At 37.9% G+C, this 27,308-nt stretch overlaps 1 protein-coding gene across 1 annotated transcript; it reads right to left on the bottom strand.

Annotated features, from left to right (window-relative positions):
• Nucleotides 1–3,831: 3,831 nt before the first annotated feature.
• Nucleotides 3,832–25,501, bottom strand: LOC110740302 (traB domain-containing protein-like). Its single transcript, XM_021920788.1, has 9 exons — nt 24,898–25,501; nt 23,818–23,865; nt 23,623–23,682; nt 16,317–16,400; nt 8,756–8,860; nt 7,046–7,159; nt 6,826–6,926; nt 5,041–5,152; nt 3,832–4,403 (listed from the first exon to the last, which is right to left on the bottom strand). Exons 1-9 carry the CDS (start codon nt 25,381–25,383, stop codon nt 4,269–4,271), a joined length of 1,245 nt encoding a protein of 414 aa, XP_021776480.1. The 5' UTR covers nt 25,384–25,501; the 3' UTR covers nt 3,832–4,268.
• Nucleotides 25,502–27,308: the final 1,807 nt, after the last annotated feature.

Genomic DNA, 27,308 nt, shown 5'->3' with positions numbered 1-27,308 from the left:
CTTCCTATATGTGCTTTGTTCTATGCTTTGGACACAAACCAATAAAATGGTGCTGTGTTTAGATATGTATATTTGTGTGCATTAATTTTGATGAACGCCAAAAGGGGGAAAAGAAGGCAAACTCAATTGTTGACAAGCTCTCCATCCATTTACAATAGAAGGTATAACTATAACTTTCATTCAGTTCCTTGTTTAAATTTAGCTAGTTCATTTTTGTTTTAAATTTTTCGTTTTCTGATTGTCTTTCAAATTTTTTATTTTGTGAGTTTTCTTAGGTTTGTCATTCATCAAAAAGGGGGAATATTGTTGATCTTAAGTTTTGATGATGACTCAAGGAACCTAAGCAAACCCATAGGGGCTTTAACTTTTGTCTATTAGCTTTGATGTATTGGCAGGTTTTATATGCAACGAAGTTCTAGAGTTAGAATGGAGCATGGAACAAGTCTAAAGGATGAGCTATGGACGAGCATAGAAGACAATCAGAAGCCAAGTTCCTTGAGTGAGGAACTGAAGCTCCAGAGTCGAAGCTTCACTGTGTTCCAAGGAGTCTATTGTATCTTTATTATTTATTTTAGGCTTCTTGTATATATGTTAAGTACATTGTTAATTGATAGGATTTAAGTGGATTTAATTTCAGTTTATAAAGATTTTATTTTTCCTTTCTTTAACAGAGATTTAATTTTATTTCGGAAACATATCTTTTAAGTAAAATATCTTATTTTTTAAAAGATTTTATGTTCTGATTTTATCCTAACATTTTGGAAAATCTGACTTGGTAAAACTATTTTTCAAATGGCTTTTACTTGGTAAAGGAGGTTGAGAAAATATAGGAACCACTTCCTTGTTGTGCGCTTCAGCTTGTTGCCCAAGCATCCACGAACAACACTTCCTTATTTCATGGAAGTTGTGGTATAGTGGGAGCTAAGGAAAACGTAAGGTTTTCAACTGCTTTCCTCCTGTATAAATAGGATTAGTTTTCTGTTTTGAAAAGAACACTTGAGCATTATGATTCTTAGCTTTCCTAAAAGAGTCAAAAATCCACTTAAGTCCTTGAGTGTCTTTGTACTTAGCATCTTAGTAGTTTTATATTGAGTTGTATTGGGGTATAGTTTGGGTAAACTCTAGAGTGTGAAATTTCTTTGAGTGAAGCAAGGAGAAAGAGAGAGATTCGAGAGCTCAACTGATTGAGGGATCAGTTGAGGGGGAACTTAAGTTCGTAGGGGAACTTAAGTTCGTAGAGGAACTTGAGTTTAGAAGTCTTAATTTGTAATAGGTTGTTTGCCCTATTATTATTAAGAGTTGTGATTAAAATCCCTTGTGGTCGTGGTTTTTCTTCTTGATTAGGGCCAAGAAGTTTTCCACGTAAAATCTCTCTTGCACTTTAAAGTTTTGTTTAAGTTTCTTTAAGAATTCCGCAAAAATTACCCTAGTTCCTCTACAATACAATTTCCCCCCCCCCCCTCTCTTGTATTATTCATTCGAGTCAACATATGTCTTGCTCCATCAACAGTTGGTTGATATCGAAAAAAATCATCAAAGATTTCTTCCATGAGTCCCTTTTTTTTTCAGATCTGGTGGTAGGTGATGAAGTGGAAGTGCCTTGATTTTTTTTGGAAGCTTTCAGTGGAGCCTAATTCTGTACAAAGGCAGCTGCTGCAACTAACTCAGCATTTAGGAATTAGGATTAATTAGTGTTGATGATGGTTTTTGTACTTTTGGAAACAATTTGTGTTGAATTTCTGTAATTAATGCTGGATTCCCCCCCCCCCCTATTCCCAAACGTTTGCTATGAATGAATAGGGGTGAATGAATCAGAAATGTGACTTTTATAAAGAGCTTTTGGTTGAAAATTTGGCAAGTTTCAAATATTGTGAAATTTGAAAGGATTTTTAAAATTTCCATGAAAAGTTTGGAGGGAAAATTTTTACACCTTTAAGTTTGCCTTCTAAATTGAATTAACCACAAAAAAAAAGGGAGGGAAAAGAAGACTCATTCCAAAAATAATCACATGTTCCCACTACTTTAATTGGGACCACTACCTTTCCCTCCACATTCTCTCTCTTTAATTAGAAACTCATTCCTTTAATTAATCATCATCCAATCTTTTGAATAGGAGTCCGCACTCCCTTCGTTTGTTGCGAGTAATATGAAACGGAGGGAGTATTAAATTTGTTTTAATGTTTAATTTTTAGATTTACTTTTTTTTTAATAGATTTACTAATTGATAAAGATATCTTTATTATATAAGCCAATAATTGTTTTAAAATGGATGTATGTAAATTTAGAAGTTTAAATCATGCATTGTGTACAATTCATATTATATGATTCAAAACAAAAGATTCTCGTTGGATTCACCATAAGAACATAATCTAAGGTGACAGGTAGACCCGTTCAATGGGTTAGGGGCCCATTGAAAGCCCTGGTCCAGCCCTTTTATAAAAGGGTTTTACCCATCCAACATTTAAATGGAGTGGCCTTTTAAAGGGCTATTAAATAATGGGTTTTTAAAGGGTTGGGTCTAAGTTAAAAAGGGCTGAAATTGGGTAACACTTAAAAGGCTTTTTTATCCTAATTTTTCTGTTTGTTTCTAAAACTTTCTAACGACAATTTTAAAAATTCCCAATTTCCCCAAATTATGAACCCTAAAAAATCCCCAAATTCTAAATCTTCAATTTATCACCTTCTTGCTTGCCGCTCTCAATTGATTACCAAGGTATGTTGTTCGATTTCGCTCAATTCTGCTTGATCACTTTGCTTGTTTAGTTTGTTTGTTCGATTTCGCTCAATATTATATGATTTCGCTCAATTGATTACCAAGGTATGTTTGTATGATTTTGTGAGAACATGCCAACATGCTAATGTTTTGAGATAGTGACCACCTCTATGTACACTAATGCCACTAAATCTACAATCAATAGAATGAAAACTCCGTACTTAACCATTGACTTTTTCTATGTGATCCAACCAATTGAACCTATGTACCAAATTGATATAGTATTCCGTACTTAGCTCAAAAATAGAATACAAATATGGAGGTTTTGGTAGGTTGAATATTAGCATATACTTCTACTGTTGTACTTTGCTTATACATTTTTTAATGGGCTGGGTCGGGCCTGTCTTAATGGCCCATGGACAAGTTTAGCCCATTTTAGATTAGGCTTGACCCGGCCCGGCCCAGCCCATCTCATATAAAGCCTTGTCCAACCCGGCCTGACCCGTTGAACAGGTCTAGTGACAGGTAGCAATTTACATAAAAGGGGAAATGAGAGTCTTCACTTCATATTCAACCCTTGATCGATTATAATTTATTGGAGAGGTCATTTTCTACAGATCAAAGTTCATTGCATTGTGTGTTCGAATAAAGAAAAATCTATTATATTAGCTTTTTTTTTTAGAAGAATGTACTACCTCCGTTACATATTATTTGCAACGATTTGACATAAAGTAGAGAGGAAAAATGTCTAATTGGTGCAAATAATATGTAACGGAAGTAGTATTATATTAGCCAACTTAAATTGAAGTGTACAAAATAATTACTTCTTGTGTTCCCTCTTAGTTGCAACAGTTCGATTAAAAGTGAGTGCTATTGGTCAAACTGTTAAATTAAATGGAGAGACACTTTCACCGTTCACTTTTAATTTAACATGGACGTTACAACACTCTAAATTCATTTCTACACCATGTACCATTCGTCATTTTTTTCAAACAAGTTTTTATGAAGATTGGTAAGAACAAAGGCTTTATGATTCTCCCGAAAGAGAGCGAACTTTGTACCTAGCATTATTTCCAGCAAAAAGTGAGCAAGAATTGCATCAAAAAAATAAAATTAAATTAAAAGCAATAAAAAGGATGAAAATTAAAGGCTTGCATTCAATCGACATTACAAATAAGAAGCAAAATTTTTTAAAACAACATTACAAGTTATTTTCTTTCCTTAATGAAGAATGAAGTGTAAAAGTTTTATACAAACAGGGACACAAATCGTCAAAATCCACTCAAATTACAGTTACGATCCCTCCTACAACCACTGATAATATCAACAAAAGCATTATGAATCATACGTATACTGACGAATTATTACAACCACTTTTACCTCCAACAACTACAATGATATACTGCTACTAACACTAAGCAGCAAACGCTTGATGACCAGTTACTGATAATCAGCTTTCATCAACAAGCAAACATCATGGCATTCATATCTTGTAAATTTCGACCCAAATTAACAATCTCTCAGTCGAGAAGATTCACAAAGCAGAAAATTGTCACTAGGACTGCTTTTTTGATGCCAGGTATATACCGGAAACTATTGCAGCCCCTGCAACTGCTACACCAACAGTTGTAAGGACCTTCACAGCTGACAGGAAAGGACGACTTGTAGGAATTTCCATTAAATCCGAGACCTACAAATGACAAAACAAAAGCACTGAAAATCCAAGGGATAGGTGAAGATTGCCAACACATTAACTTAAATTTACAAAAAATCTGTATACAAAAAAATCCCTTTGTCGGGGGTTTCCTAAAGTCTACACTCATCTAATGGTTTTTGTATCAAAGCAGCAACTGGTAAAAGGCTCAAAACAGATCCCCCTTAAAGCCTTAATCTGCTGAGATGATACTATTGAAAACAGATTTTTGAAATGGAATAATGTTAAAAGGAAAGTAATAGATACTAATTGAGTAATTGGTGGCAAAAGTGCAAGTAAAAATCTTCAGATGAAAAAAAGGAAGGTAGCATGGGAAAGAACAAAACACAGTAAACCAGCTTATCAACTATCAAGAACAGGCCTACAATTTTAATTGCTTAATATGAACAATCAGTGCATATTAGTCAGTTTGATTGATATGACTTCATCTATCAATATGTAAAGCTGACTTCAATCAATATGTAAAGGTGACTTCAATCAGTACATAAAGATATTGATTTATCTCACAGCGTATATTAGAATCCATAATAAAATAGTCAAGGTAGGTTGGATGACAATTAATTTTCAGCATTATCTACAGTAACACAATTTGACAAATTTGATAGTCACTAACCTCAACAGGTTGCTCCCAGTTCCTCTTTATACCCTGTAGATGACCCTTCCCAACAACTGCAACCACTGATGTATTCTCCCTTGCAATCCTCAATAATGTAGATGACATATACCTAGGCCATGCAAAGACCCATTGGCAAATCAACAGGTTGACAAGAATAAAGATAAATAATATAGAGATAAAGAGCTATTCAGTAATTCCTCTTTAAAACACCTACAATCTAACAAAAATGTTTTACATTTACCAACTGCAAGAGCAGAAACCAAGCCAACCAATTTACACCCTGCTTCTCTGAGCATTTCCTGAGATGTGATGAGAAGCAAATTTCTCTTTAAGCACCTTTTGTTGCATGTCTTTTTAGGTCTGTCAATCTTTTACATGGATGTACCCCTCTTCCCAGTTCATAGTTTTATTTGAGAGGCTAGAGTTCCCCTTGAGGTGAGAACTTTTGAGTGAACCTTGGGTTGGATAGAATCAACATTAATGATACACTCCAAAGGGAGATCAGGGATAGCTATTTTGCTGGATATGTGCATGTTGTGTCGTGCCAATAGTGACTCTTTCTCACATGTCTTTTTCATTGTGAAATGGCAAGTAATATTTGGAAGTGGCTATTTGCTGTGTATGGGGAGTACTGAATTTTCTCTTGTACTAATTTAGATCTGCAACATGTTTTCTACATGGGATATGGAATTTTGGATAGATAAACTTATTTATCTTTGTGGTGGGCTAAGGCAGTTGGGGCTTGAAAACTTTTAATAATTACACAATGAGAAAACTTAACGGAACTTGGCTAATAATATTTAATCTGTTTTGGGAAATTCTAGATGGGTGAGCTCCAGTTTTGAAAAATTCTAGATGGTGGAAATATTTTATAATTTCCATGGCGACCCTGTGATTTTGTTTAACACAATTCTGTGCTAAATATAGCATATTTTTTTATAATTTTGTTACATAATTAATTTTATTAAGGAGATCTATATGGTGACCCTCCATTTTTACAAAAGTCATCTCTTCATCAATTCCAAGAATAAGAGATGGTATGTGATTATGTTTAGCACAATTCTGTGACCATATACAGCATATTCAGTCTAAATTTTGTTGGATATTTAATATTATTTGGAAAATTCTAGATGGTGACGGGTGACCTGCACTTTAGCAAAATTCCAAGTTGTAGATATTTTTTTTTAATAAAAAGATGGTATGTGGTGGTGCAAACTATGGTTTCAAGGTCTGAAGAATGTTGTGTTGGCTGGTTGGGTGGTGTTGCGTGTGTTGCTAGACAGAAAGTAGAAGAGGAATAATATTTTTAACAGATTTTATAGCATAATGTCATGGAAACATATTAATAACTAATCAACAGTTTAGTGACAATTGAAAATTGAAAAAAATAAATAAATAAAACATCTGGAATTTTGGAAAATTGGAGGTCACTCCAATACTCCATCTTTATTATTGCTATTTGAGAAATGTTCTTGTAATTTCTGCTGACTGCTCAGCAGTAAAAATTATTTATTTATAAAAAAAAAAGAGTAAAAAATCAACTAAGCAAGTTTCTCAAAGGCAGACAATAAAAGAGCAATAACTTTTCACTTTATTAAATTTCTGTATAGGTGTATAATTCAATTAATAGGTGTCCAGCATACCCATGAAAAAGAGAAAACCGGTAAGATCACCTAACTTAGAAGAGAAAGAATAGCATTTATCATATCTAACTTATAGAGGTAAGAATACTTTGAAAATAAAGAAAAATAAAACTGGATACAAAGGCAAGAGAAAACTAACAGATCTCGCTCATTCACTAGCGTTTCCATCAATGTGGGGAACTCCTTGCTCATCTCTTGAATCACGAAAGTCAACATATCGACATCATCCATTTCCTTTAACTAGATAAGTGTACAACATGTCAAACCTCAAAGCAATACAGAAACACACATCAAAAATGAAATGAAAAATTTATGAGTATTTCTGATATCAGCAAGTCAATTCATGTAATAAATTTTACCATTCTATTAATATCATCTGGGCCTGGGAGAAACACTGCTTGGAAGAGAAAAGAGTACACTAGTTTAATCTTATGCCAAAGTGGCATTTTACTCCATGTTCTTCGTAATGTCACCTAGTTCAAAAATACAACATCAAAATTTGGCATCATATATACATATTAAGATTTTCAACAACCAAAGTTCCAAAGAATATTCAACATGACATACAGAAAATTGTGATCATACTTGCATATAATTTTGGTCTTAACACCATGAGTTATGAACCAAAAGTAGGAGTCACCCAGGAGGGGGAGAGTCAAGAAGAAAGAATAGGAGATGGAATCATTTGTCATCATAGAAGACCAAAAGAGCGAGAGCATGATGTGAAAAAAATAAAAATAAAATAAAATTAACAAAAAACAAAAAAAAAAATGGTTGCCTTAACCACCAAGGAGTCTTGAACTAGAAGTGGAAGTCACATGGGAGCCATGGGAGGGATAGACTCATTAAGAAAGAATAGGAGAGGGGATCAAAAGTCATCATAGAAGACCCAAAAGAGAGCATAATGTAAATTACAACAATACTGGTGTAGTTTCATAAACTAGAAGAAAAGAGAAACCAAGGGAGGGGAGGAAGTGAATGTGTGAAAATAAGAAAGAGAGAAATATAGTCAAATAAAAGGGAAAGTTTCTGTGGCTGACTTTTCTCTGGGGTCCAGCAATAAGATGTTTCGTAAAGATGCTTAGTATATTAAGGTACTATACTACTATTTGCCCCAAAAAAGCTCTCTCACGTAAATGTGTCAAATAAGGTACGTTCTGACAAATAACCCATATTTTCAAAAAAAGACTAGTGAGGTGGGTATGTGGCTTGTGCCTATGCGGCATTCTTAAGGAGAGAAAAACATCAACTAAATGTGTTCCCCATAAGGGTTTTTAATTTGGAGAACTCCATAGTTAGGAAGTGTGAAAACATTAAGGGACAAAGGGAGACCTTTGTGATTCGTAACATCCAATGAAGATAAAAGAGAGATATAAAATACTGCATTAAATATGCATCAGATACTACCACCCATTTGCAGAAAGGTTTTATCAAAAGCATCTACATGGGTATAAAATATAGATACTCAAATCAAAGACAGCAAGAACCATTTATCAACAATGATGCCTCATATCACTTTACAAAATCATTGAAGCCAAACAAACGTTTTTCATGAAAAGCAGCCAGCACGAATTCAGTTTGATTATGAAATACAAGTCAAAAGTTTGCCAAGTAAATTTTTTATTAGTTAAATAATCTTCTGAAAAATACCAGTAATTAAGAAACATAAAATTTGAAGGTCACTGGAAATCTTGAAATTTCTAGGAATAAAAATCAATGGAACTGCTGAAAAGGGGGTAATTCATTAAGCCTTGCCCTCAATCAAATCGACAAATAAAAAAACTGATTAGGAGTAAAGCAAAATGAAAGCATTTATAAAGAGTAAACTGCATTAAAAAGAGCCATTTATACAGCATCAATATATTCACATAATTATAATTCAATAATTAGGCTGCAAGAATTCCAAACACCCTCACTTAACTAACTTTTGGCAGTTTTCAACCAAAACAGTAATCCAAAAGGATTTGGGTTATTTTAGCTTGCAATAAATTATAAATTTGACAGGAGACTGAATTAAAATTTACAATTAACCATAAATTCTGGACAAATTTAACCAGCGATAATCTTACTTGCACGGGCCGATCACCAAGTACAACCCTGCTGCCAAGCTTCATTGCTTCTTCAAATGCCACTCGAAACTCAGAACCAGGAAGCACTTCAAGTTTGTCAGCAACCTGAACAAAAAATAAAAACAAATATACAATATATAAAGAATGCTTAATTAAAATAAGAGCAGTTACAAAAAAAATAACCAGGCCAAAGAAAATTACCCCAATAATCCCTGCTAACCCTGCTTGCTTTTTCTTATTTTAAAATATATATATATATATATATATATATATATATATATATATATATATATATATATATATATATATATAAAGGGTGTACGAATTCTGAAGAGTGAGAATTATTTAAGATAGCAAGCTGTCACTGTCATAAGAGACTACGAGAGGTCAAACAACTAACAAAACCTGAAGCATAATCCATACAATATCTCTCATAATCAATTGCCAATTTTAAATACTATGGAACACTTTTCCTGCTTTCTGCCCACAAAAGCCTGTTTTTCCTCCCATCAGATGAAAAACTTCTCATCAGTTTTCTCCTAGATACCATATATGAAACTTTTGACCTTTGGATAGGCAACCAAGCTCCCATTATCATCCCACTTCTGCCATTAGCGTCAAGATTATTTTCTTGACCTTGTTCCAGCCCAGATTTTTTATATAACCAAGAGCCATGCAGATCAATGGACAGAATTTCAAAGTTCAGAAAATCTCTGAGCAAGTCTAGCAAACTCCCACCTTTTAAATAAGACATCTTCCCCCTCAGAAGAGCTAAAATCAGCCATCATCATCAAGCTAGCCTCTTACAATCTTTAGCAAACCAAAGTCCTATAACCCTCTTTTACTAACTAGTTTGTCTCCTATACCCAAATAGAATCAGCAAGAACTATCACACAGTAAACTTCTTTAAATTTGGAAATAGAGGATAGTGATCTCATCTTGATTTTCACAATACATACAGCAGACAGCCTAGGGCCTTGGGTAATTGATGTTTGATTCACAAATCTAGACTTGGAATTTAAAGGGAAGGAGTAAACATCCTTGCGTATGGGTTCAATCACCACAGTAGATCTGTTGGGTTCATTTAACACCAACATACTTGCCATACATCAGCTGAGACCATGCAAGGGGCCAGCCTAGACCCCTTAATCACATATGCTCGGAGAAGGCTCAAAAGGAATCCTCCAGCAACTTGATGCTGAGCTGGAATTCTGTTAGGAGTTTGTTATGTGGGTTTGGGGTAATGTGGTAATTTTGGTAATAAGTTTGTTATGCCTCTAAGCTGTAGAAGATACTAGCAACTGATTATATATAGGATGATTGTAATGGAAGAAATATGCTGAATATTGATTAGAGTAAAGTTTGTTGGAGAGAATCCTTCCTCTCGAAAGGATAGTTGTATTTGCTTAATTTCCTTGATTATCAATACGACATATCAATTGAGCTCTCTCATATTCTGTGTGTGTGATTGTGCGTTCCTGTTTTGAGCCCAGTTCCTAGAAATTGGTATTAGAGCCGCCACGATCCTTGCCGGAGTAGACGATGGCTCGACTTACCCATGGCCAGCGTTTGGATCTTCAGGAGATTGCAGGTGTCCCTGGTCGCGTTGCTCAAGAAATCACTACTGGCGGCATTTAAGATGGATCTAACGGCTCAGTTTGCCAATGGTCCAGAGAAGAACCAATGCAACGGAGTATCTGGGTCCTCCTACCAATGGGACAACCCTTTCGCTGGTTCACAACCACGTTCGGAGATGCATGACGAGAGTTTCCATGGTTGCCAATCGAATTGGAAGGTGAGAAAGCTTGATCTCCCAATTTTCGATGGATCTAACCCAGATGGTTGGATTCTCAGGGCAGCGATTCTTCCATTTTTATTGGCTCAGCGAGGAGGATCAGATGGAGGCGGCGGTGGTAGCTCTCGACGGTGACGCCTCGCTTTGGTATCAATGGGAACACCAGCGCCACCCGTTGCTCACTTGGGAATCGCTGAAGAAATTGATTCTCCGGCGTTTCCGTACCACGGCAACCGGAACGCTGCATGAGCAGTGGTTGGCCCACCAGCAAACCGGTACGGTGGATGACTACCGGCGACGCTTCATTGAGTTGCTGGCATCCTTGGAAGGAGTACCTGAAGAAATTGCAGTATATAAATGGATTGGAAGAGAAGATCCGAGTGGAAGTGCGGATCCTGGATCCGGTCACTTTGGATCAGGCCATGGAATTATTCATGCGGGTCAGCCCAGTGCCGTCTCGGAAATTTTTGGGGCCCGGAGCGAAAACTAAACAAGGGCCCCTAAATAATCGAGTCGTATTTACTAATAATACATCAACAAAATTACGAGAAAATACAAGTTTATTATCTTGATAAATAAATTTTGTTTGTTAAGTGGTAAAACTGTAAACAAATTAAATCAACAACTTTTTTATAAATATGGGGAGCACAGTTGTTGGTATAAATAAGAAAATGCCATGTTGACTCCATGTACTTTTGTTTGTTTATGAATGTGATAAATTGGGGCTTCCTCCATAATTTTTCATGAACTTTATGTTAAAAAGTTTGTCAAAATAACGAATGCATGATAGTCATTTGAGATTTTGCTAACTCTTCTTTCTATTTTTTTTTCTTTTTAACAATAATGATTTTAACAACTTGCCTAACTTTTACTCTAATATATAGATCATAATTTTTACTTTTTTGAAAAAAAAAATTATGAAAGTTAAGTAAAGAGTTTTAATAACATAATTATAAAATTGGGAAGCTAATAAAATGCTTGAATTACAGAAAAAGCCAGAGCTACCTCCTAAAATGAATATTGTGTATAATTTTCAGTTTTTGCCTTGTTTTGATTTTTGTAAAAAAAAATATTTTGTATAAATTATTATAAACTATTTTTTCTAAATAAAAATAAATAGATGTGGACCCCTTAAAGTTGGGGCCCTGAGCGATCAAAGAGCTCATGCTAGCCCAAGGCCAAGATGTGGAGGAGCCCTACCCAATAGGAAAACCCCTTATCCAACTAAACACAATACCAAACTCAAACACAACCCCGATCCAGACCCCACTTACCCAAACTCAGCCAAATCGCCTCACATGCAACCACCACAATCCCACCGGAGGTATAAGGCGGCTTCGGAGAAGGAGGTGCAACAGAAACGCGAGCAGGGGTTGTGCTTCCGTTGCGATGAGAAGTGGAATTTGAATCATCGTTGTCGTCGCCGGGAACTCAGTGTGCTTCTCACCGTCGACGATGACGAGGATGATGGTGGCGACGCCGATGAGCTGGCCGCCGTTGAGGTAACTGTACCTTCCTCACCCTTATCTTCTTTTTCTGTTGACCCGAGCCCGGGTGTTTCACCAGTAAAGACTATCAAGTTGGTGGGCTCCATTAATGGAGGTAAGGTGGTAGTGATGGTGGACCCTCGCACCACTTGCAGGTACCAATCTCCGACTCGAAAATTTTTGGAGTGACTTTGGGACAGGGGAGACTGTTTAGGGAGAAGGATTGAGTAAGGGGGTGTTATTGGAGCTACAGGGGGTTTCCATCATTGAGGATTTTCTCATCCTGCCCTTGGGAAATTCTGATGTGATCTTAGGCATCCCAGTGGCTCGAGAAATTGGGCACTATAGCTTTGAATTGGAAGCACCAGACCCTGAAATTCCAGGTGGGTGGTGAGATGGTGACCCTTAAGGGGGATCCAACAGCTAGAGAGGACCTGTATTTCCCTCAAAGCAATGGTAAAGACCCTGCAAAGAGAAGGGCATGGGGTGTTGTTAGAGTGCAATCAGTTAGAGGGGCTCCAAGTGGGAGACATTCATGTTCCAGCTGCTCTTCAACCTCTCACTGACCAGTTTCAGCAGGTGTTTCACTTACCAAAGGGGCTGCCACCAATCAGAGATATTGAGCATGCCATTACCTTGAAAAGTGGGACTAATCCCATCAGTGTGCGTCCTTATAGATATCCCCAGAAAGATGAGATTGAAAAACTAGTACAAGATATGCTCAAGGCAAGAATAATTCAGCCTTCTTCTAGTGCCTACTCTAGCCCGATTCTTCTTGTTAAGAAGAAGGACGGCTCGTGGCGGTTCTGTGTCGATTATAGGGCACTTAACAAGGAGACGGTCCCCGATAAATTCCCTATTCCGGTGATCGATGAACTACTTGATGAACTTCACGGTGCTAGGGTGTTCACTAAATTGGACCTCAAGTCCGGCTACCATCAAATTCGAGTTAAGGAGGATGTGCCCAAGACTGCGTTTCGCACCCACGAGGGTCATTAATGTTTCTCGTAATGCCTTTCGGCCTTACAAATGCTCCGGCAACGAACGAGGTGTTCAGACCCTTAGTTCGGAAATTCATTTTGGTATTCTTTGACGATATACTCGTCTATAGTCAGTCAATGGAGGAGCACTACTCCCATTTGCAGCAAGTCTTACAAACCTTGGCCTCACACAGCCTTTATGCCAATATGAAGAAGTGCGAAATTGGGAAGGAGAAGGTGGCATACCTCGGCCATGTCATTTCAAGCATGGGAGTAGAATTTGATGCCACAAAAGTCCATGCCATGGTCAATTGGCCTGTTCCCAAGAACCTCAAGGACTTACGGGGTTTCTAAGGCCTTACGGACTATTATAGGAAATTTATCCAAGGCTATGCAAAGATAGCAAGACCCTTGACTAATCTACAGAAGGACCGTTAGGGATGGACTGCCAAGGCTACTCGGGCCTTTGAAGCCTTGAAATCAGCCATGACCAAGGCTCCCATCTTGGCCATGCCTAATTTCTCTCTGCCTCGGGGTTCGGTTTAGGGGCAGTCTTGCTACAAGGAATTCACCCTATAGCATATTTTAGCAAAGTGTTAAGAGTATGGGCTAGGGCAAAGCCTATTTATGAGAATGAATTAATGGCTATCGTGTTTGCCATTGAGAAGTGGAGGCATTATTTGTTGGGAAGACAATTTATAGTACGCACGGACCAAAAAATTTTGCGGTTCTTGTTGGAACAGCGAGTGGTGGAATATGCTTACCAGAAATGGGTGAGCAAGCTTCTTGGTTATACCTTTGATATACACTACAAGTCGGGCCCACCAATAAGGTGGCCGATGCTCTGTCAAGGCAACAATCCCCGGAGGTGGAGTGTGCTTCCATGGTCACTGCTTGTGGAGTTAGTTGGGAATATGTCAAGGCCTTCATTGATAAGGACTTGGGGCTCTCGGATTGGTAAGGATGAAACAGTTCCTAAGTGGTTCTCTCTAGAAAATGGGGTGCTTAAGTACAAGGGCACACTGGTCATCCCAAACAACTCTGAGCTCACTACTCGTTGCCCAAGACCCCAGTAGGAGGTCATGCAAGAGATTTAAAAACCTACCAACGCTTGGCAGCTGAATGGTATTGGTCAGAAATGCGAAGGGATGTTGCAAGTTATGTCAAGTAATGTCATGTATGTCAGCAAAACAAGACCTCTACTCTCTCCCCCTTAGGCTTGCTCCAGCCTCTGCCTATTCCGGACAAGGTATGGGAGGACATTTCCATGGATTTTGTCAAAGGTCTACCTAAATCCGGAGGGTGGGATTCGATTTTGGTCGTGGTTGACCGCCTCATCGAGTATGGCCACTTCATACCTTTGAAGCACCCTTACACTGCTCAAGGAGTAGCTCACTGTTTCTTGAAGGAGATTGTGAGACTCCATGGTGTTCCCTCTTCTATTGTCTCAGTCAGTGTGTTTTGGTCTGAATTATTCAAACTCCAAGGCACTCAGTTGAGAAGAAGTACAGCCTACCATCCGGAGACAGGTCAGACCGAGGTTCTCAACAAAGGGGTAAAATCTTACCTTCGTTTTTTGTGAACGGGAAGCCTAAGAGCTGGGCATCTTGGCTACCATGGGCTGAATATTGGTACAACACGGCATTTCATACAACCACACATTGCACACCCTTCAAGGCTTTGTATGGCAGGGACCCTCCTCACTTAGTGCGTTTAGCACCTGGTAGCACATCTGTCTCTGTCTCCACTGAAGATCAGTTACTGGAGAGAGATGCTATATTGGATGAACTGAAGTTCCATCTGGTTCAAGCCCAGTGCTATATGAAGCAATATGAGGATCAGAGTAGAAGGGAGGGTGAGTTTCAGGTTGGGGAGTTGGTTTACTTGAAGCTCCAGCCATATAGACAGCAATCCTTGGCAAGGAGGAAGAATGAGAAGCCGTATCCTAGATTCTTTGGGCCTTACATGGTGCTACAAAGGGTAGGCAAGGTGGCTTACAAGCTGCAATTACCTGACTATGCCAGAATTCATCCTGTCTTTCACATCTCTCTGAAGAAGGCAGTTGGAACAGGACACTTGCCCAGCCCACTCAGCTTCCTCCTCAGCTTACTTCTGACTTAGTTCTTGATGTGGAACCAGAGGCAGTGGTTGGTGTGAGAACTTCTCAACAAGCTACAGAGGTGTTGATCAAGTGGAAAGGACTGCAAGAGTTTGAATCTACTTGGGAACAGTTTGCTGAGATTGATGCCAGATTTCCTTCTTTCCACCTTGAGGACAAGGTGTAAGTTTGGGAAGGGGGTATTGCAAGGGGCCAGCCTAGACCCTTAATCACATATGCTCGGAGAAGGCTCAAAAGGAATCCTCCAGCAACTTGATGCTGAGCTGGAATTCTGTTAGAAATTTGTTATGTGGGTTTGGGGTAATGTGGTAATTTTGGTAATAAGTTTGTTATGCCTCTAAGCTGTAAAAAATACTAGCAACTGATTATATATAGGATGATTGTAATGGAAGAAATATGCTGAATATTGATTAGAGTGGAGTTTGTTGGAGAGAATCCTTCCTCTCGAAAGAAGGAGAGTTGTATTGCTTAATTTCCTTGATTATCAATACAACATATCAATTGAGCTCTCTCATATTCTGTGTGTGTGATTGTGTGTTCCTGTTCTGAGCCCAGTTCCTAGCAAACCACTGTAAAAAAAAAAAAAAAAATTAAAAAAAAAAATTAAAAAAAAAAAGTCAGCTGAAAAAATGAAGTATTGCTGCCAGTGTTTCGCAAATGACATGTCCAGGTTATCTAGTTCACTAATCATATATATTCTTGAATGAGCAACCTGGTCATGCAATTCTTGACATTTTACTTCAGTGATATCTGCCTCAATCTCTCAAATATAATGTAAACTCTAAGAATGGGTAATACAGAAGGAGCAACTTCAAAAATAGGTTTCTTGACATTTCAAGGAGCAAAATAAATAGGAAAGATGGTAAGCATTAATATTCCAAGTTCCCGCTAAGGCCCGAATCCAATGCAGTTCTCTGTAATAAAATTAGAGCCTCAGTTTGAGAAAGTTCCAAAGATGTATACAGGTGAAGAGACCTATTGATACAGGAGGATAAACAAAAATACAGCACACACTTAAGCATGGTTTTTCTCAACAGACCTTACTATTCATAAGAACTGAAATTGAGGTAAACTTTTGGTCACTTTGATGAGAAAAAACACATAGCTTCACATTGATTCAATATACAGCATACTAAAAAGACTGCAAGGGATGCTATCAATAAAATAAAATAGTACACACCTTTGCAAGAAACCAGCCGTAGAGTATTCCAAAAATATTCTGCTTTTTCTTCCACGAGTCTATCATTTCTGTCATGGTTGGTATCTGCAAATAAATGAAAAATCAATTCCCAGTTAGCCCAGAACGAATATCAGTATCCCTAGCTTTTTTCAGAAGTGGGGTGGACATCATGGAATAAAAAAGTGTGGGAAACATAGTACAAATTCAAACTAGTCAACATTTAATATGACTCCACATATATGTACTCCGTCCTCACCATTCCAACAATTTTTTTTTTTTTTTTTTTGGTGCAAATGAAGGCCAGGCCCTTTTATTCAATAAAACAAGGAAATTACATAACAAAACGGGGAGTGGTGACTCCTAGAAAGTCCTCCTGAAGAAGCTCCTTTATTTCGATAGGAGGATTATCAAAATAAAGGACCCTCTCCCTTTGGACAACACCTAGATTAGCTAAACTATCAGCCACTTTGTTCCCCTCTCTAAAACAATGAAAAATACATGAATTAAGCCCAAAAGACTTAATGATGTTGCGACATTCCCTTAGGATAATCGCACCTTCTCCTCCTTGCACTTGCTCGCCTTGTAGTGCTTCAATACAAGCTTTGTTGTCCATCTGTAAAACTAGCTTAGGAATGCCTTTGTCAACTGCAATTCGAAGACCAACCTCCAATGCAAGTCATTCAGCACGGTAGGAAGAACAAACACCCAGGTTAGCTGAAAATGCTTAGACAAAATGGCCATAGCAATCACGCAAGATACCTCCCCCACCAGCAGCACCAGGGGATCCCTTAGCAGCACCATCTGTATTGAGGGTGAACCATCCCATAGGAGGGGGCTGCCACTTGACCATAATTTCTCTACGAATTGAGCCATTGTTCACTGAGGATTGTTCATCAGTAACACCCATTAAGACCCTCCAGGCTTCCTCAGCTTTGCCTCGAATAAAGATGCCTTTGTCATGTGGGATATCTTCACCTTTGCCAAAAATATGATTGTTGCGCCATTTCCAAATCCACCAAAGAGTTGTAGCAAAAAAGGTCGGCCATTTTTCAGAAAAAATAAGTCCCTCTGCTTTCAAATTACAGATCATCCAGCATTGAAGATCCCCACCAAAGAAGGAAGGGTAATTAGCCGCACCACCAATGCTATCCCATATAACCTTGGCTGAGCTACTATCTCTGAATAAGTGGATGAGTGTTTCCTCAGCTTGGCTAGAGCATAATTCACACCTGGGATCATCCGTCAATTGGCGTTTAATCGGTTGGCATTGCATAGCAGACGGTCATGTAGTACAAGCCAAAGAAACATTTTGATTCGTTGCTGCACAGTAGTATACCAAGCCAAATCCCACTTCGAGTCTTTAAGAATATGCTCATCATTCCTCATGATTTTTAAGGCATACTTGATTGAAAACTTACCCGAGTTAGATCCTTTCCAGAATCTCAGATCTTCAATATTTGAATCCTTATAAACCTTGTGGGCAGCAATCAATTTGAGAGCATATGGAGGAAGCAAATCAGAGAACAACTCCCACCTCCAGTCGCCTTCAGCATCCCACATTTCATCAACAATGGCACCATCAACCGCTTCTGGAATAGTAGCTATTGCTAACTCACGGAGAGGGTTCTCCGTTGCCCAACAATGATCCCAAAATAAGGTCCTTCGACCATAGCCAATGGCAACAGCAGAACCTTTTTAAATCCAATGAGCATTCTCTATATACCTTGCCAAACGTTCGACATGTTATTGGTGGGTGTGAACATATCAATGTCACACCTACCCTTACAATACTTGGCTCTAATCACCTCGACCAAAGAGTCTCAGGTTCACATAAAACTCTCCAGCCAAGTTTTGTAAGGAAGGCCGAATTGGCTTGACGTGCTGATCTAATACCAAGGCCTCCTTTGTCTTTTGGCAGTTGCAATGTCTCCCAAGAAAGAAGATGGATACGTCTATGCTCTTCCGTTCCTCCCCAAATAAAACGGCGTGTTTTTTTATAAATGTCATCACAAATCCCCCGAGGAATCTTGGCCGATTGCATTGAATAATTTGCCATAGAAGTGATAGTAGAATTAGCAAGAGTTACCCTCCCCGCAAGAGAAAGGTATTTAGTTTTCCAACCGATAAGTCTTCTATCAATCTTCTCACAAATATGCGCAAAGGTTGCTTTTGTTACCCTACTCGTTAATGTAGGCATCCCAAGGTAAATACCCAAGTCTTCTGTAGATTCCATACCCAAAGCCTGGCTAATAGCAGTAGCATCAGTGCTCGAAACATTGCGTGAAAAATAGACACGTGATTTAGCTAGACTAACACGTTGTCCAGACGCTGCACCAAACCTATCAAGGCAATGAAGCCTCGGCAAATAAGATCAAGTCGTCCGCAAAAAGGAGATAAGAAAGAAGAGGACCCCCTCTACTTGCATAAATCGATTTCCAGCTCCCATTAAATATTGCTTCTTCTATGACTTGATTGAGACGTTCCATACAAATAACAAAAAGATAAGGTGATAAGGGGTCACCTTGTCTTATGCCACGAGAAGGATAGAATGCCTCTGTCTTTTCCCCATTCCAAAGAAGTTGCATCAAAGGGGAGGAGATGCATTTCATAATAATTTCAATCAAAGCAATTGGAAAATTCATCTCCTAGAGAGTGTCACGAATAAAAGCCCATTTGAGACGGTCATAGGCCTTCTCAAAGTCGATCTATATTGTCATATAACCCTTCCCACTTTGTTTGCGTTTCATAGTGTGGATGACTTCTTGGACAATAACAATTTTGTCGGTTATTTGTCTCCCTGGAACAAGACTCGATTGAGAGGCCGAGATGAGTTTTGGTAGCAGAGGTTTTAATCTATTTACAATTGCCTTCGTGATGATCTTGTATGTGACATTGCATAGGCCGATTGGCCTAAATTGAGTAGGGGATTCCGGACTATCAATTTTAGGCAGCAACACCAAAAAGGTTTCATTGAGGGAATCGGGATTCCCTCTAACACCGACAATGCCATGGAATACAAATTAGGAGCTACAACATCCCAATTCTTCTGATAAAAGATGGCTTGAAATCTGTCCTAGTGCTTTCAACGCCCCCATATTTTTTACAACCTCGATGTCACATTTAGTGAATGGTCAGCATAACATGTCCCACTCTTCATTAGAAAGCCCCTTACACACGCCTTTGGGAATATTGTATTCCCTGTGTGGCCATCATCAACACAGAAGAAAAATAATTGACAACCAGATTTTTCACCTCAATCGGATCATAAACCCACTGACCATCATTATTTTTAATAGCTGCAATTTTATTCCTCCATCGACGGATTACAATACTTAGGTGAAAGAAAGACGTGTTTCGGTCACCATTCTCAATCCAATTGACACGAGCTTTTTGATACCAAAGAAGCTCCTCTTTTTCCAACACATCATCAAGATCTCTACGGAGTTTTGCCTCAAGCTTCAATAAGCCCGAATGTCTGTATGTTGCAAGGGACGATTGAACACCTTTGATACGAGCCATTAAGGAACGTTTCTCCCTAAAGATGTTATGAAAAATCTCTTGATTCCATTCTTGGAGATCTTTTGAAATAGAGGAAAGCAGCGGGATGAGAGGAGCAGATGAATTCCATTTTTTTTCTAAAAAATCCGAAAACTTTTCATGAGAGAGCCAAGCCGCTTGGAAGCGAAAAGGACAGTTCAAAGAATCAAGGGGAGCAAATCCATTAGGAGAAATGAGCAGGGGACAATGGTCCGATTGTAAAGCAGGTAGGTGCTTTACTCTTGCCTTGTCAAATCGAGAGCTCCACTCAAAAGAACAAAGAACAAGATCTATGCGTGCGCTTTGTCTAGTGGCGACAGTGTTCCCACGAGCCCAAGTATGAGAGGGTCCAGAAAATTCCACTTCAACCAATTGGTTATCATCCACCCAAGCATTAAACTTTCTACTTCATTGCAACTTGAACTACACTCCCAAGAAAACCTTGTCTCATTTATTCACTGGAATCGTTTCATTATCAAACCCCAGATCAGTAGAATTGTGATCATAAGACTGACATTGATCCCCTTGATGACCAATTTTTCCACAATTGAAACAAATCATGCAAAGTCGTTCGTACTAAATCCTCCAAATACGACCCTTAAGCCAAAATTTTGACAAAAGAGGCTTCGATAGATCGAGCTCAATACTAAGCCTAGTAAATTGACCCCGTTGAGCTAATGCAGTGTTATTATCAATTCTAATAACCTTGCCAATTTTGCTTCCTACTTTGTGAAGAAATTCCTTATCAAAGTATTCCACATATAAATTCGGAATACGTACCCAAGCAGTCAGAAATCTCATTGGAGTATTATCAGGAATGAAATTGGGAATCCATTTTCTAATGGTAAGGTAATTGTCATCAAGCACCCAGGGCCCCGCCCCTGAGTAAGGACATGGTTGTAGTCACCCAAATTAGAAAAACGAGCAATGAAGTAGTCCAGACAATTCCCATTTCTTTTTCAATCTCTTCATGAGAGACATGTATCCAATCTTACTATCAAACATTTTAATAATGAGAGTGTGTTTCCATGGTTAACGAAGTCTAGCTTTTTCTTCTTTCGAGAGAAGAATCACTGGACATTTGGGATCTTCTACCATGTCTGCCGGGGCTTCATCACCATCCGACAATTCCTCATCATCTTCTACAGGGATATGATGTGGAGAGAAATCCAAAGCATTTGTGGAGTTCACCATATCTCTGAAAGAAAGACTAGGGGTTGTTACTCCTTGAGCAGGTTGCATAGCAGGGGGATTATTATTGGTAGAGATGTGAGGAACCTCATTGGGATTGTTGATTTTGCATTTAGTTTTCTTGGTTGAACGAACTAGTTGATCATTAGTTTCAGGATTGGAAGCATGGTTGAGAGCGTTCTCCAAAAAAGCATTGAGAGTATTTTTCTCCATTTTAAGAATGATGGATTCACCATTCCAACAATGTCTGGAAGGTTTTTGCTGTTTGCTTGTTCTATTTTCTAAATCCATCATTGTGATTTTTAACACAGTCGTTAAGTACTATCCTCCACAATCTATCATTCTGTCTTTCTTCTTATAAATGGTGTTCCATCATTAAGTCCACTGCCATCAACTCCTAAAAATGTTCTAATAAGTGTTTGGAAAGCTCATGATGCAAGAGTGGTCAAAGAAGAGCTTAATTATTCATTCATTTGTCACTTAAGGGTTCTAGTAGGTCATTTATCATGATCACAAAGTGGGAGTTGCACTTATATCCTCTATGGTACACAGGGTATGAATGTTGGTAGACGTAGAAAAGAAAGAACATGTGATCAGATTGTAGTTTAACATCCATCAAGAACAGAATGAGATTCTATGCGATGGGGGGTGCAGGGACAGGGAGAATTGAAGTGCATTGGGGCCTATGAGGCACAAAACTAGGTAACTAGACATTGTCCATGATTCTCTAAATTGAATATGGTTGTCAAAGGCGTAAATCCAAGAGGCTGACGTTGTAAAGGCAAAAGGACTTGAAGATCCAGGGACATGATAAATAAGAGTCCAACCCAGAAGTCCAGAACACGGACACACGGACTAAAAGTCTTAAAAACTAAATGCCCACTATTAATTTGTGAAAAATCAACACTTTCCCTATTGAAAAATTTCAGGAGGTGAAATTAATGTCATGGTACACTAACATACACTATTTCATCCTTAAAATTAACACTCATATCCATGAAATAAAACACTTGTATACATACATAGATTCTTTCATAAAGATTTTGTAAGACGAGTCTAAGAACCTTCATTGTTGAACCTTACAGTAAAAATTAAATGTTCCTGCAGTTCAATTTGTTTTTATTATAGTCTTCTGAGACCAATTGAACCCCACACTCTTTCTCACTTCAGTTATTTCCATACTAAGATAAATCAAGAACTGAAAATGATGCAAGAGGCAAGCAATGATAGGAAACAATTACCAGTGATTCTAGAGACTTGTAGTGGTTCAGATGAATGTGTAGCTGGCTTAACCCCCTTGAAAGCAAGATTTCAGTTCAAATGCCAAGGGAATTATGTTACATCAGAGGTTTTCCCAAATATAGGAAGAACATAGCCATGCTGTGGCCATCCACTGTTGCTCATAAAAGCAATACTAGCCTAAGGAAAAGAAGAACTCAAATGGTGCCCCTTTCTTCAATGACTTGAAGCCTTAATTAATAGTATAAAGCTAGTTACGTGCTTTCCAGCGTCCAAGAGTCCTACGACTCCTATCTCCAGCCTCATTAATCCATCTCTAGGGTGAATCATTGATTTCTTGTAACCTTGAACTCACAAGCTAGGTATCGCTAATGAAATGTGCTACCCGACCTCCAAAAAAACTGGAAAAAAGAACCAAAATCAGAACCCCCCAAAAGGCAACACATAGTCATTCCCACATCACTGCAAAGATACTGCCAAAACAAGATAACTAACCTTTGCTGAATAGCCTAGCCTTGCTTAGTGACCTAATTTGGACAATTGTCTAGATCTATGTTACATAGACACGGGTATGAATGTTGGGCATGGGTACATATCCAAGTGTCAAATGTGTCAAGGCTGAAAGTTTTAGAAACCGAGCCTTACCTAAAATTGGACACGGTGCAGGTACATGATATAAATAATTAAATAGAATATTTTCCCAATTTTAGAAGACTTTTTACAGGAATTCTAACTTGTAGCAACATATACACAATTCAAGATAGCTTGATTGTTAACTTTTGATGAAAACTAAGCCCAAGCCCATTTGTGAGCACATATCCCACATACTCTTCTTGTCCTTCTATTTTCACATCTTTCTTCTACAATGTGGTTCAAGATAATAAAAGTGAAAGTGTCTGTGTGAGCTTTGAAGTTCCATACACTTGTAGCAATAGTTAGAGACTGATGCGATGCGGGTACAGATGAAAAATTGAAAAGTTGAACGTAATTCTAGATAATCATACAACGAAGTCCAATTTATACTAATATAGAAGCAACTGAACTAATAAGACCACCAACCAAGGCCTGAAATCATCGCAAAAACAATCATGTAACAAGTACATAACACATTACATCATTACGAAAACAGAATCCCCTCCTCTCCCCCCCCCCCCCAGGCCTGCAAAAAAAAAAGATATATATGTATGTATATATACAGAACTTTAAACAGATATATATATATACAGAACTTTAAACAGCTGCTGTTAAGTTTGGAATCACTGCAAAATATGGTGATACAGGCCTCAACATGACAAAAGGTATAAACAATCATGAAGGAAAAAAAGGTTGAAACACTGACCTTTAAATCTTTAAGGGTAAGAATAGACACACGACTTGAACAGAGCTCCAAAAACACAACCTAAAACCATCCGAACCACAGCAAAAAGAAGTCTTAAAAAACATCCATAACATCAAAACTAAATACGATAGCTACAGCAGGAATCTTTGTTACTCTGTTAAATTCTGAAATTTAAAAAGATAGATAGAGAAGCACCTCTGGTTTTAAGAAACTGATTACAGCTTGAACCTCTCTGCATGATTCCTGCAAAAATAAATTAAAAACATGCTTCAACACTGCCTCTGAATTAAAAGAAGAGATACTGCTTTTTCACTCTATATGTGTAGAATCAAAAACTGACAAACTATGTGAAGCTGTAAAGTTGCTTGTCTATTTGAGACTTTGAGTACACCTACTTAAGCAGAAACATTATCTTCACGGTAATTGGGACTCCAAAATTTCGAATTCAAGATTTAGTAATCAGCAATATGAGGAAAATCAACTCAATCAATCAATCAATCAACCAACCCTTTTGTCTTTTATATTCAAATAAACATATTATTATTGGCAAAAATAACAGCAAGCGACCATCAAATTTTCCCGTAACCCCAGATTCATTTGAACTAATTTAAGCTTCTTCTAGTTGTTAAGCGATACGATGTAACCTAAGAGCGACCCATTATCTAAATTTAATTTGCATGCAATTTCCCAAATGATATTTGTGAAGTGAAGATAAGCTTTAATCAAGAAATAAGCACTTTTAAAATGAGAGGGAAACCAATTCATTATGCAGCATCAAAATGCACACTATAATTCAGTTAAAATGAGAGGGAAACACCCCTCTGACTAATGGCAATACGCTACGAATGAGAAACCTCATAAACCGACTTATTTAGAACTATTTCACTCATCGATAATTGGCGCACTCAAAATTCAAACCCAAGACAATCTATCAACGTTTCCACTTCTATCCTCAACGATGATATTGTTGGTAAGAACAACAGCAAACAACCATGAAATTATCAACAATTGTTCGAAACCGACAATTAAAGCAAACTAAAATCATCACACCTTATAATGTCAAAACCAACAACAAAGACATTGTTCGAATCATCACAATTTAAAAATAAAAAATAAAAAAAAAATAAAAAAAAAAAAAAAAAAAATCAAGAAACCCCCAATTTCCAAATCAAAACTAAATTCCCAAAAACAAACAATCAAGAAACCCCTAATTTCGAAATTCTTACAATCATCGAAACAAAAACATATTAAAGAAACCCCAATTAAGTTAATTACCTCAGACACATGAGCAGTTCCGACCAAATAAACGTCACATTTATAACCATCGCCATTATTGCAAGACAACACAACAACATTTCTGGAAAGTTCTTGAGGAAGCGATCTACTCTCTGATTCTCCGGCATTGTTGGAGCCTTCACTCTCAGCGATTCTCTCTCCTCCGACATCATCATTATTAATTCTCTCTCCTCCATTATCATCACTATCAATCGCGACTAAATTAGGGTCGTGATTATCGAGCTCATTCGTCGGAGTCTGAACATTGACGAAATCATCGATTACGCTGCCGGAGAGATTGGCGAGAGAATTATCGGAGTCCATTGTTTTCCGGTGAACGACGGCGGCGGAGAGAGAGTGTGGTCGGCGGCGGAGATGGAGGCGTGCGGCGGAGATGCGGGGTCGAAGGTTGAGGAGAAGGCGGGTTGTTGTTGGTGTGAGTGAAGGTGGGTTGAACAGGTTTAACGGACGACTCAACCGATTCATATAAACTGGTTGATTACAGAGGAAACTGATACACAGATTTTACTTCCCACCAAGTACAAAATTACAACTTAGAAGAAAACTGAGAATACTACTGTATGATTCATCATGTCTTTCTCACGTGTACACGAAGAATAATTTTATTTTTATTTTTTTGAACAAGTACACGAAGAATAATTACTCCCTCTCCGTTTTGGAATAATTGACCATAATTGTCCAAACTTTACTCGTCTCTTAAAATATTCTTATTTTGTTATTATGAAAGAGAAAATATAGAGAGATGAGGGAAGATTGTTACGTTGTATTTTATATCAGTACGGGATATATATAATGTACATTATCTAGGATTCTATCAATGGATAAGACCAAATACCCAACTCTAGAATATTCTAGATTGTACATGGGATAATAGTCATCCATATTTAGATATTATCATAACACTCCCTTTGGATGACTATATATTGAATAAAACAATAACTAACATTTACTACAAAACCCGTACAAAATAATACACTATAATGCGCATAAGATGTTGCCTCGTTAAAAACCTTACCAGGAAAACCCAGTGGGAAAAAAACCATGGTTAAGGAAAAAAGAGTGCAGCACGCATTAACTCCCCCTCATGACTAGATTGACTACATCACTTGAGATCTTTAAGACGACGCAATCCAATGTCGTAAGCTAACTTTTTGAATGTTGCTGTCGGAGGAGCCTTAGTAAATAAGTCTGCTAAATTCTCACTTGAACGAATCTGCAATACATTTATATCTCCATTCTTCTGAAGATCATGAGTGAAGAAAATTTTGGGTAAGATGTGCTTTGTTCTGTCGCCTTTGATGTATCCTTCCTTAAGTTGAGCAATACAAGCATCGTTATCCTCATATAAAGTTGTTGGTGCCTCTTTCCCTGATGATAAACCACAAACTTCTTTTATATGTTGAACTACCGACCTTAACCATACACATTCACAACTAGCCTCGTGAATTGCTAAAATCTCAGAATGATTGGAAGAAGTAGCTGCAATGGTTTGTTTCATGGAACACCAAGAAATGGCAGTACCACCATATGTGAACACATATCCAGTTTGTGACCGACCATTATGAGAATCAGATAAATAACCTGCATCTGCAAAACCAATCAAATTTTCTTTGGACAACTTTGGGAAAAATAAACACATATCCTTCGTACCTTGAAGGTAACGAAGTAAATGTTTAATCCCCTTCCAATGCCTTCGGGTTGGACATGAACTAAACCTTGCTAATAAATTAACTGAAAATGATATATCAGGTCGTGTATGACTTGCAAGGTACATTAGTGCTCCAATTGCACTAAGATACGGTACTTCAGGACCAAGAATTTCTTCATCATTTTCCTGAGGTCGGAATGGATCTTTCTCTACTTCAAGTGATCTTACAACCATAGGACTGCTCAATGGATGTGTTGTATCCAAAGAAAATCTTTTAAGAACCTTTTCTATGTATGTTGATTGATGCACAAGGATTCCATTCTCTAGGTGCTCTATTTGTAACCCCAAGCAGAATTTTGTCTTTCCTAGATCTTTCATTTCGAACTCTTTCTTTAAATAATTGACAGTCACAGAAATCTCTTTAGGAGTTCCAATGATATTCAAATCATCAACATACACTGCAATTATAACAAATCCTGATCCAAATTTCTTTATAAAAATACATGGGCTGATAGGATCATTCTTATAACCTTCTTTCAACAAATACTCACTTAGACGGTTATACCACATACGCCCAGATTGTTTCAATCCATAAAGAGATTTGTTCAATTTAATACAGAAATGTTCTCGAGAACTAGATTTTGCTACTTCCGGCAGCTTGAATCCTTCTGGGAGCTTCATGTAAATGTCATTATCCAGTGGGCCATATAAATAAGCTGTGACTACATCCATCAAACGTAAG

The sequence above is a fragment of the Chenopodium quinoa genome, unplaced genomic scaffold, assembly GCF_001683475.1.
Source record: "Chenopodium quinoa cultivar QQ74 unplaced genomic scaffold, ASM168347v1, whole genome shotgun sequence".
Lineage (NCBI taxonomy): Eukaryota > Viridiplantae > Streptophyta > Magnoliopsida > Caryophyllales > Amaranthaceae > Chenopodium > Chenopodium quinoa.
This window is presented reverse-complemented; position numbering and strand designations above follow the sequence as displayed.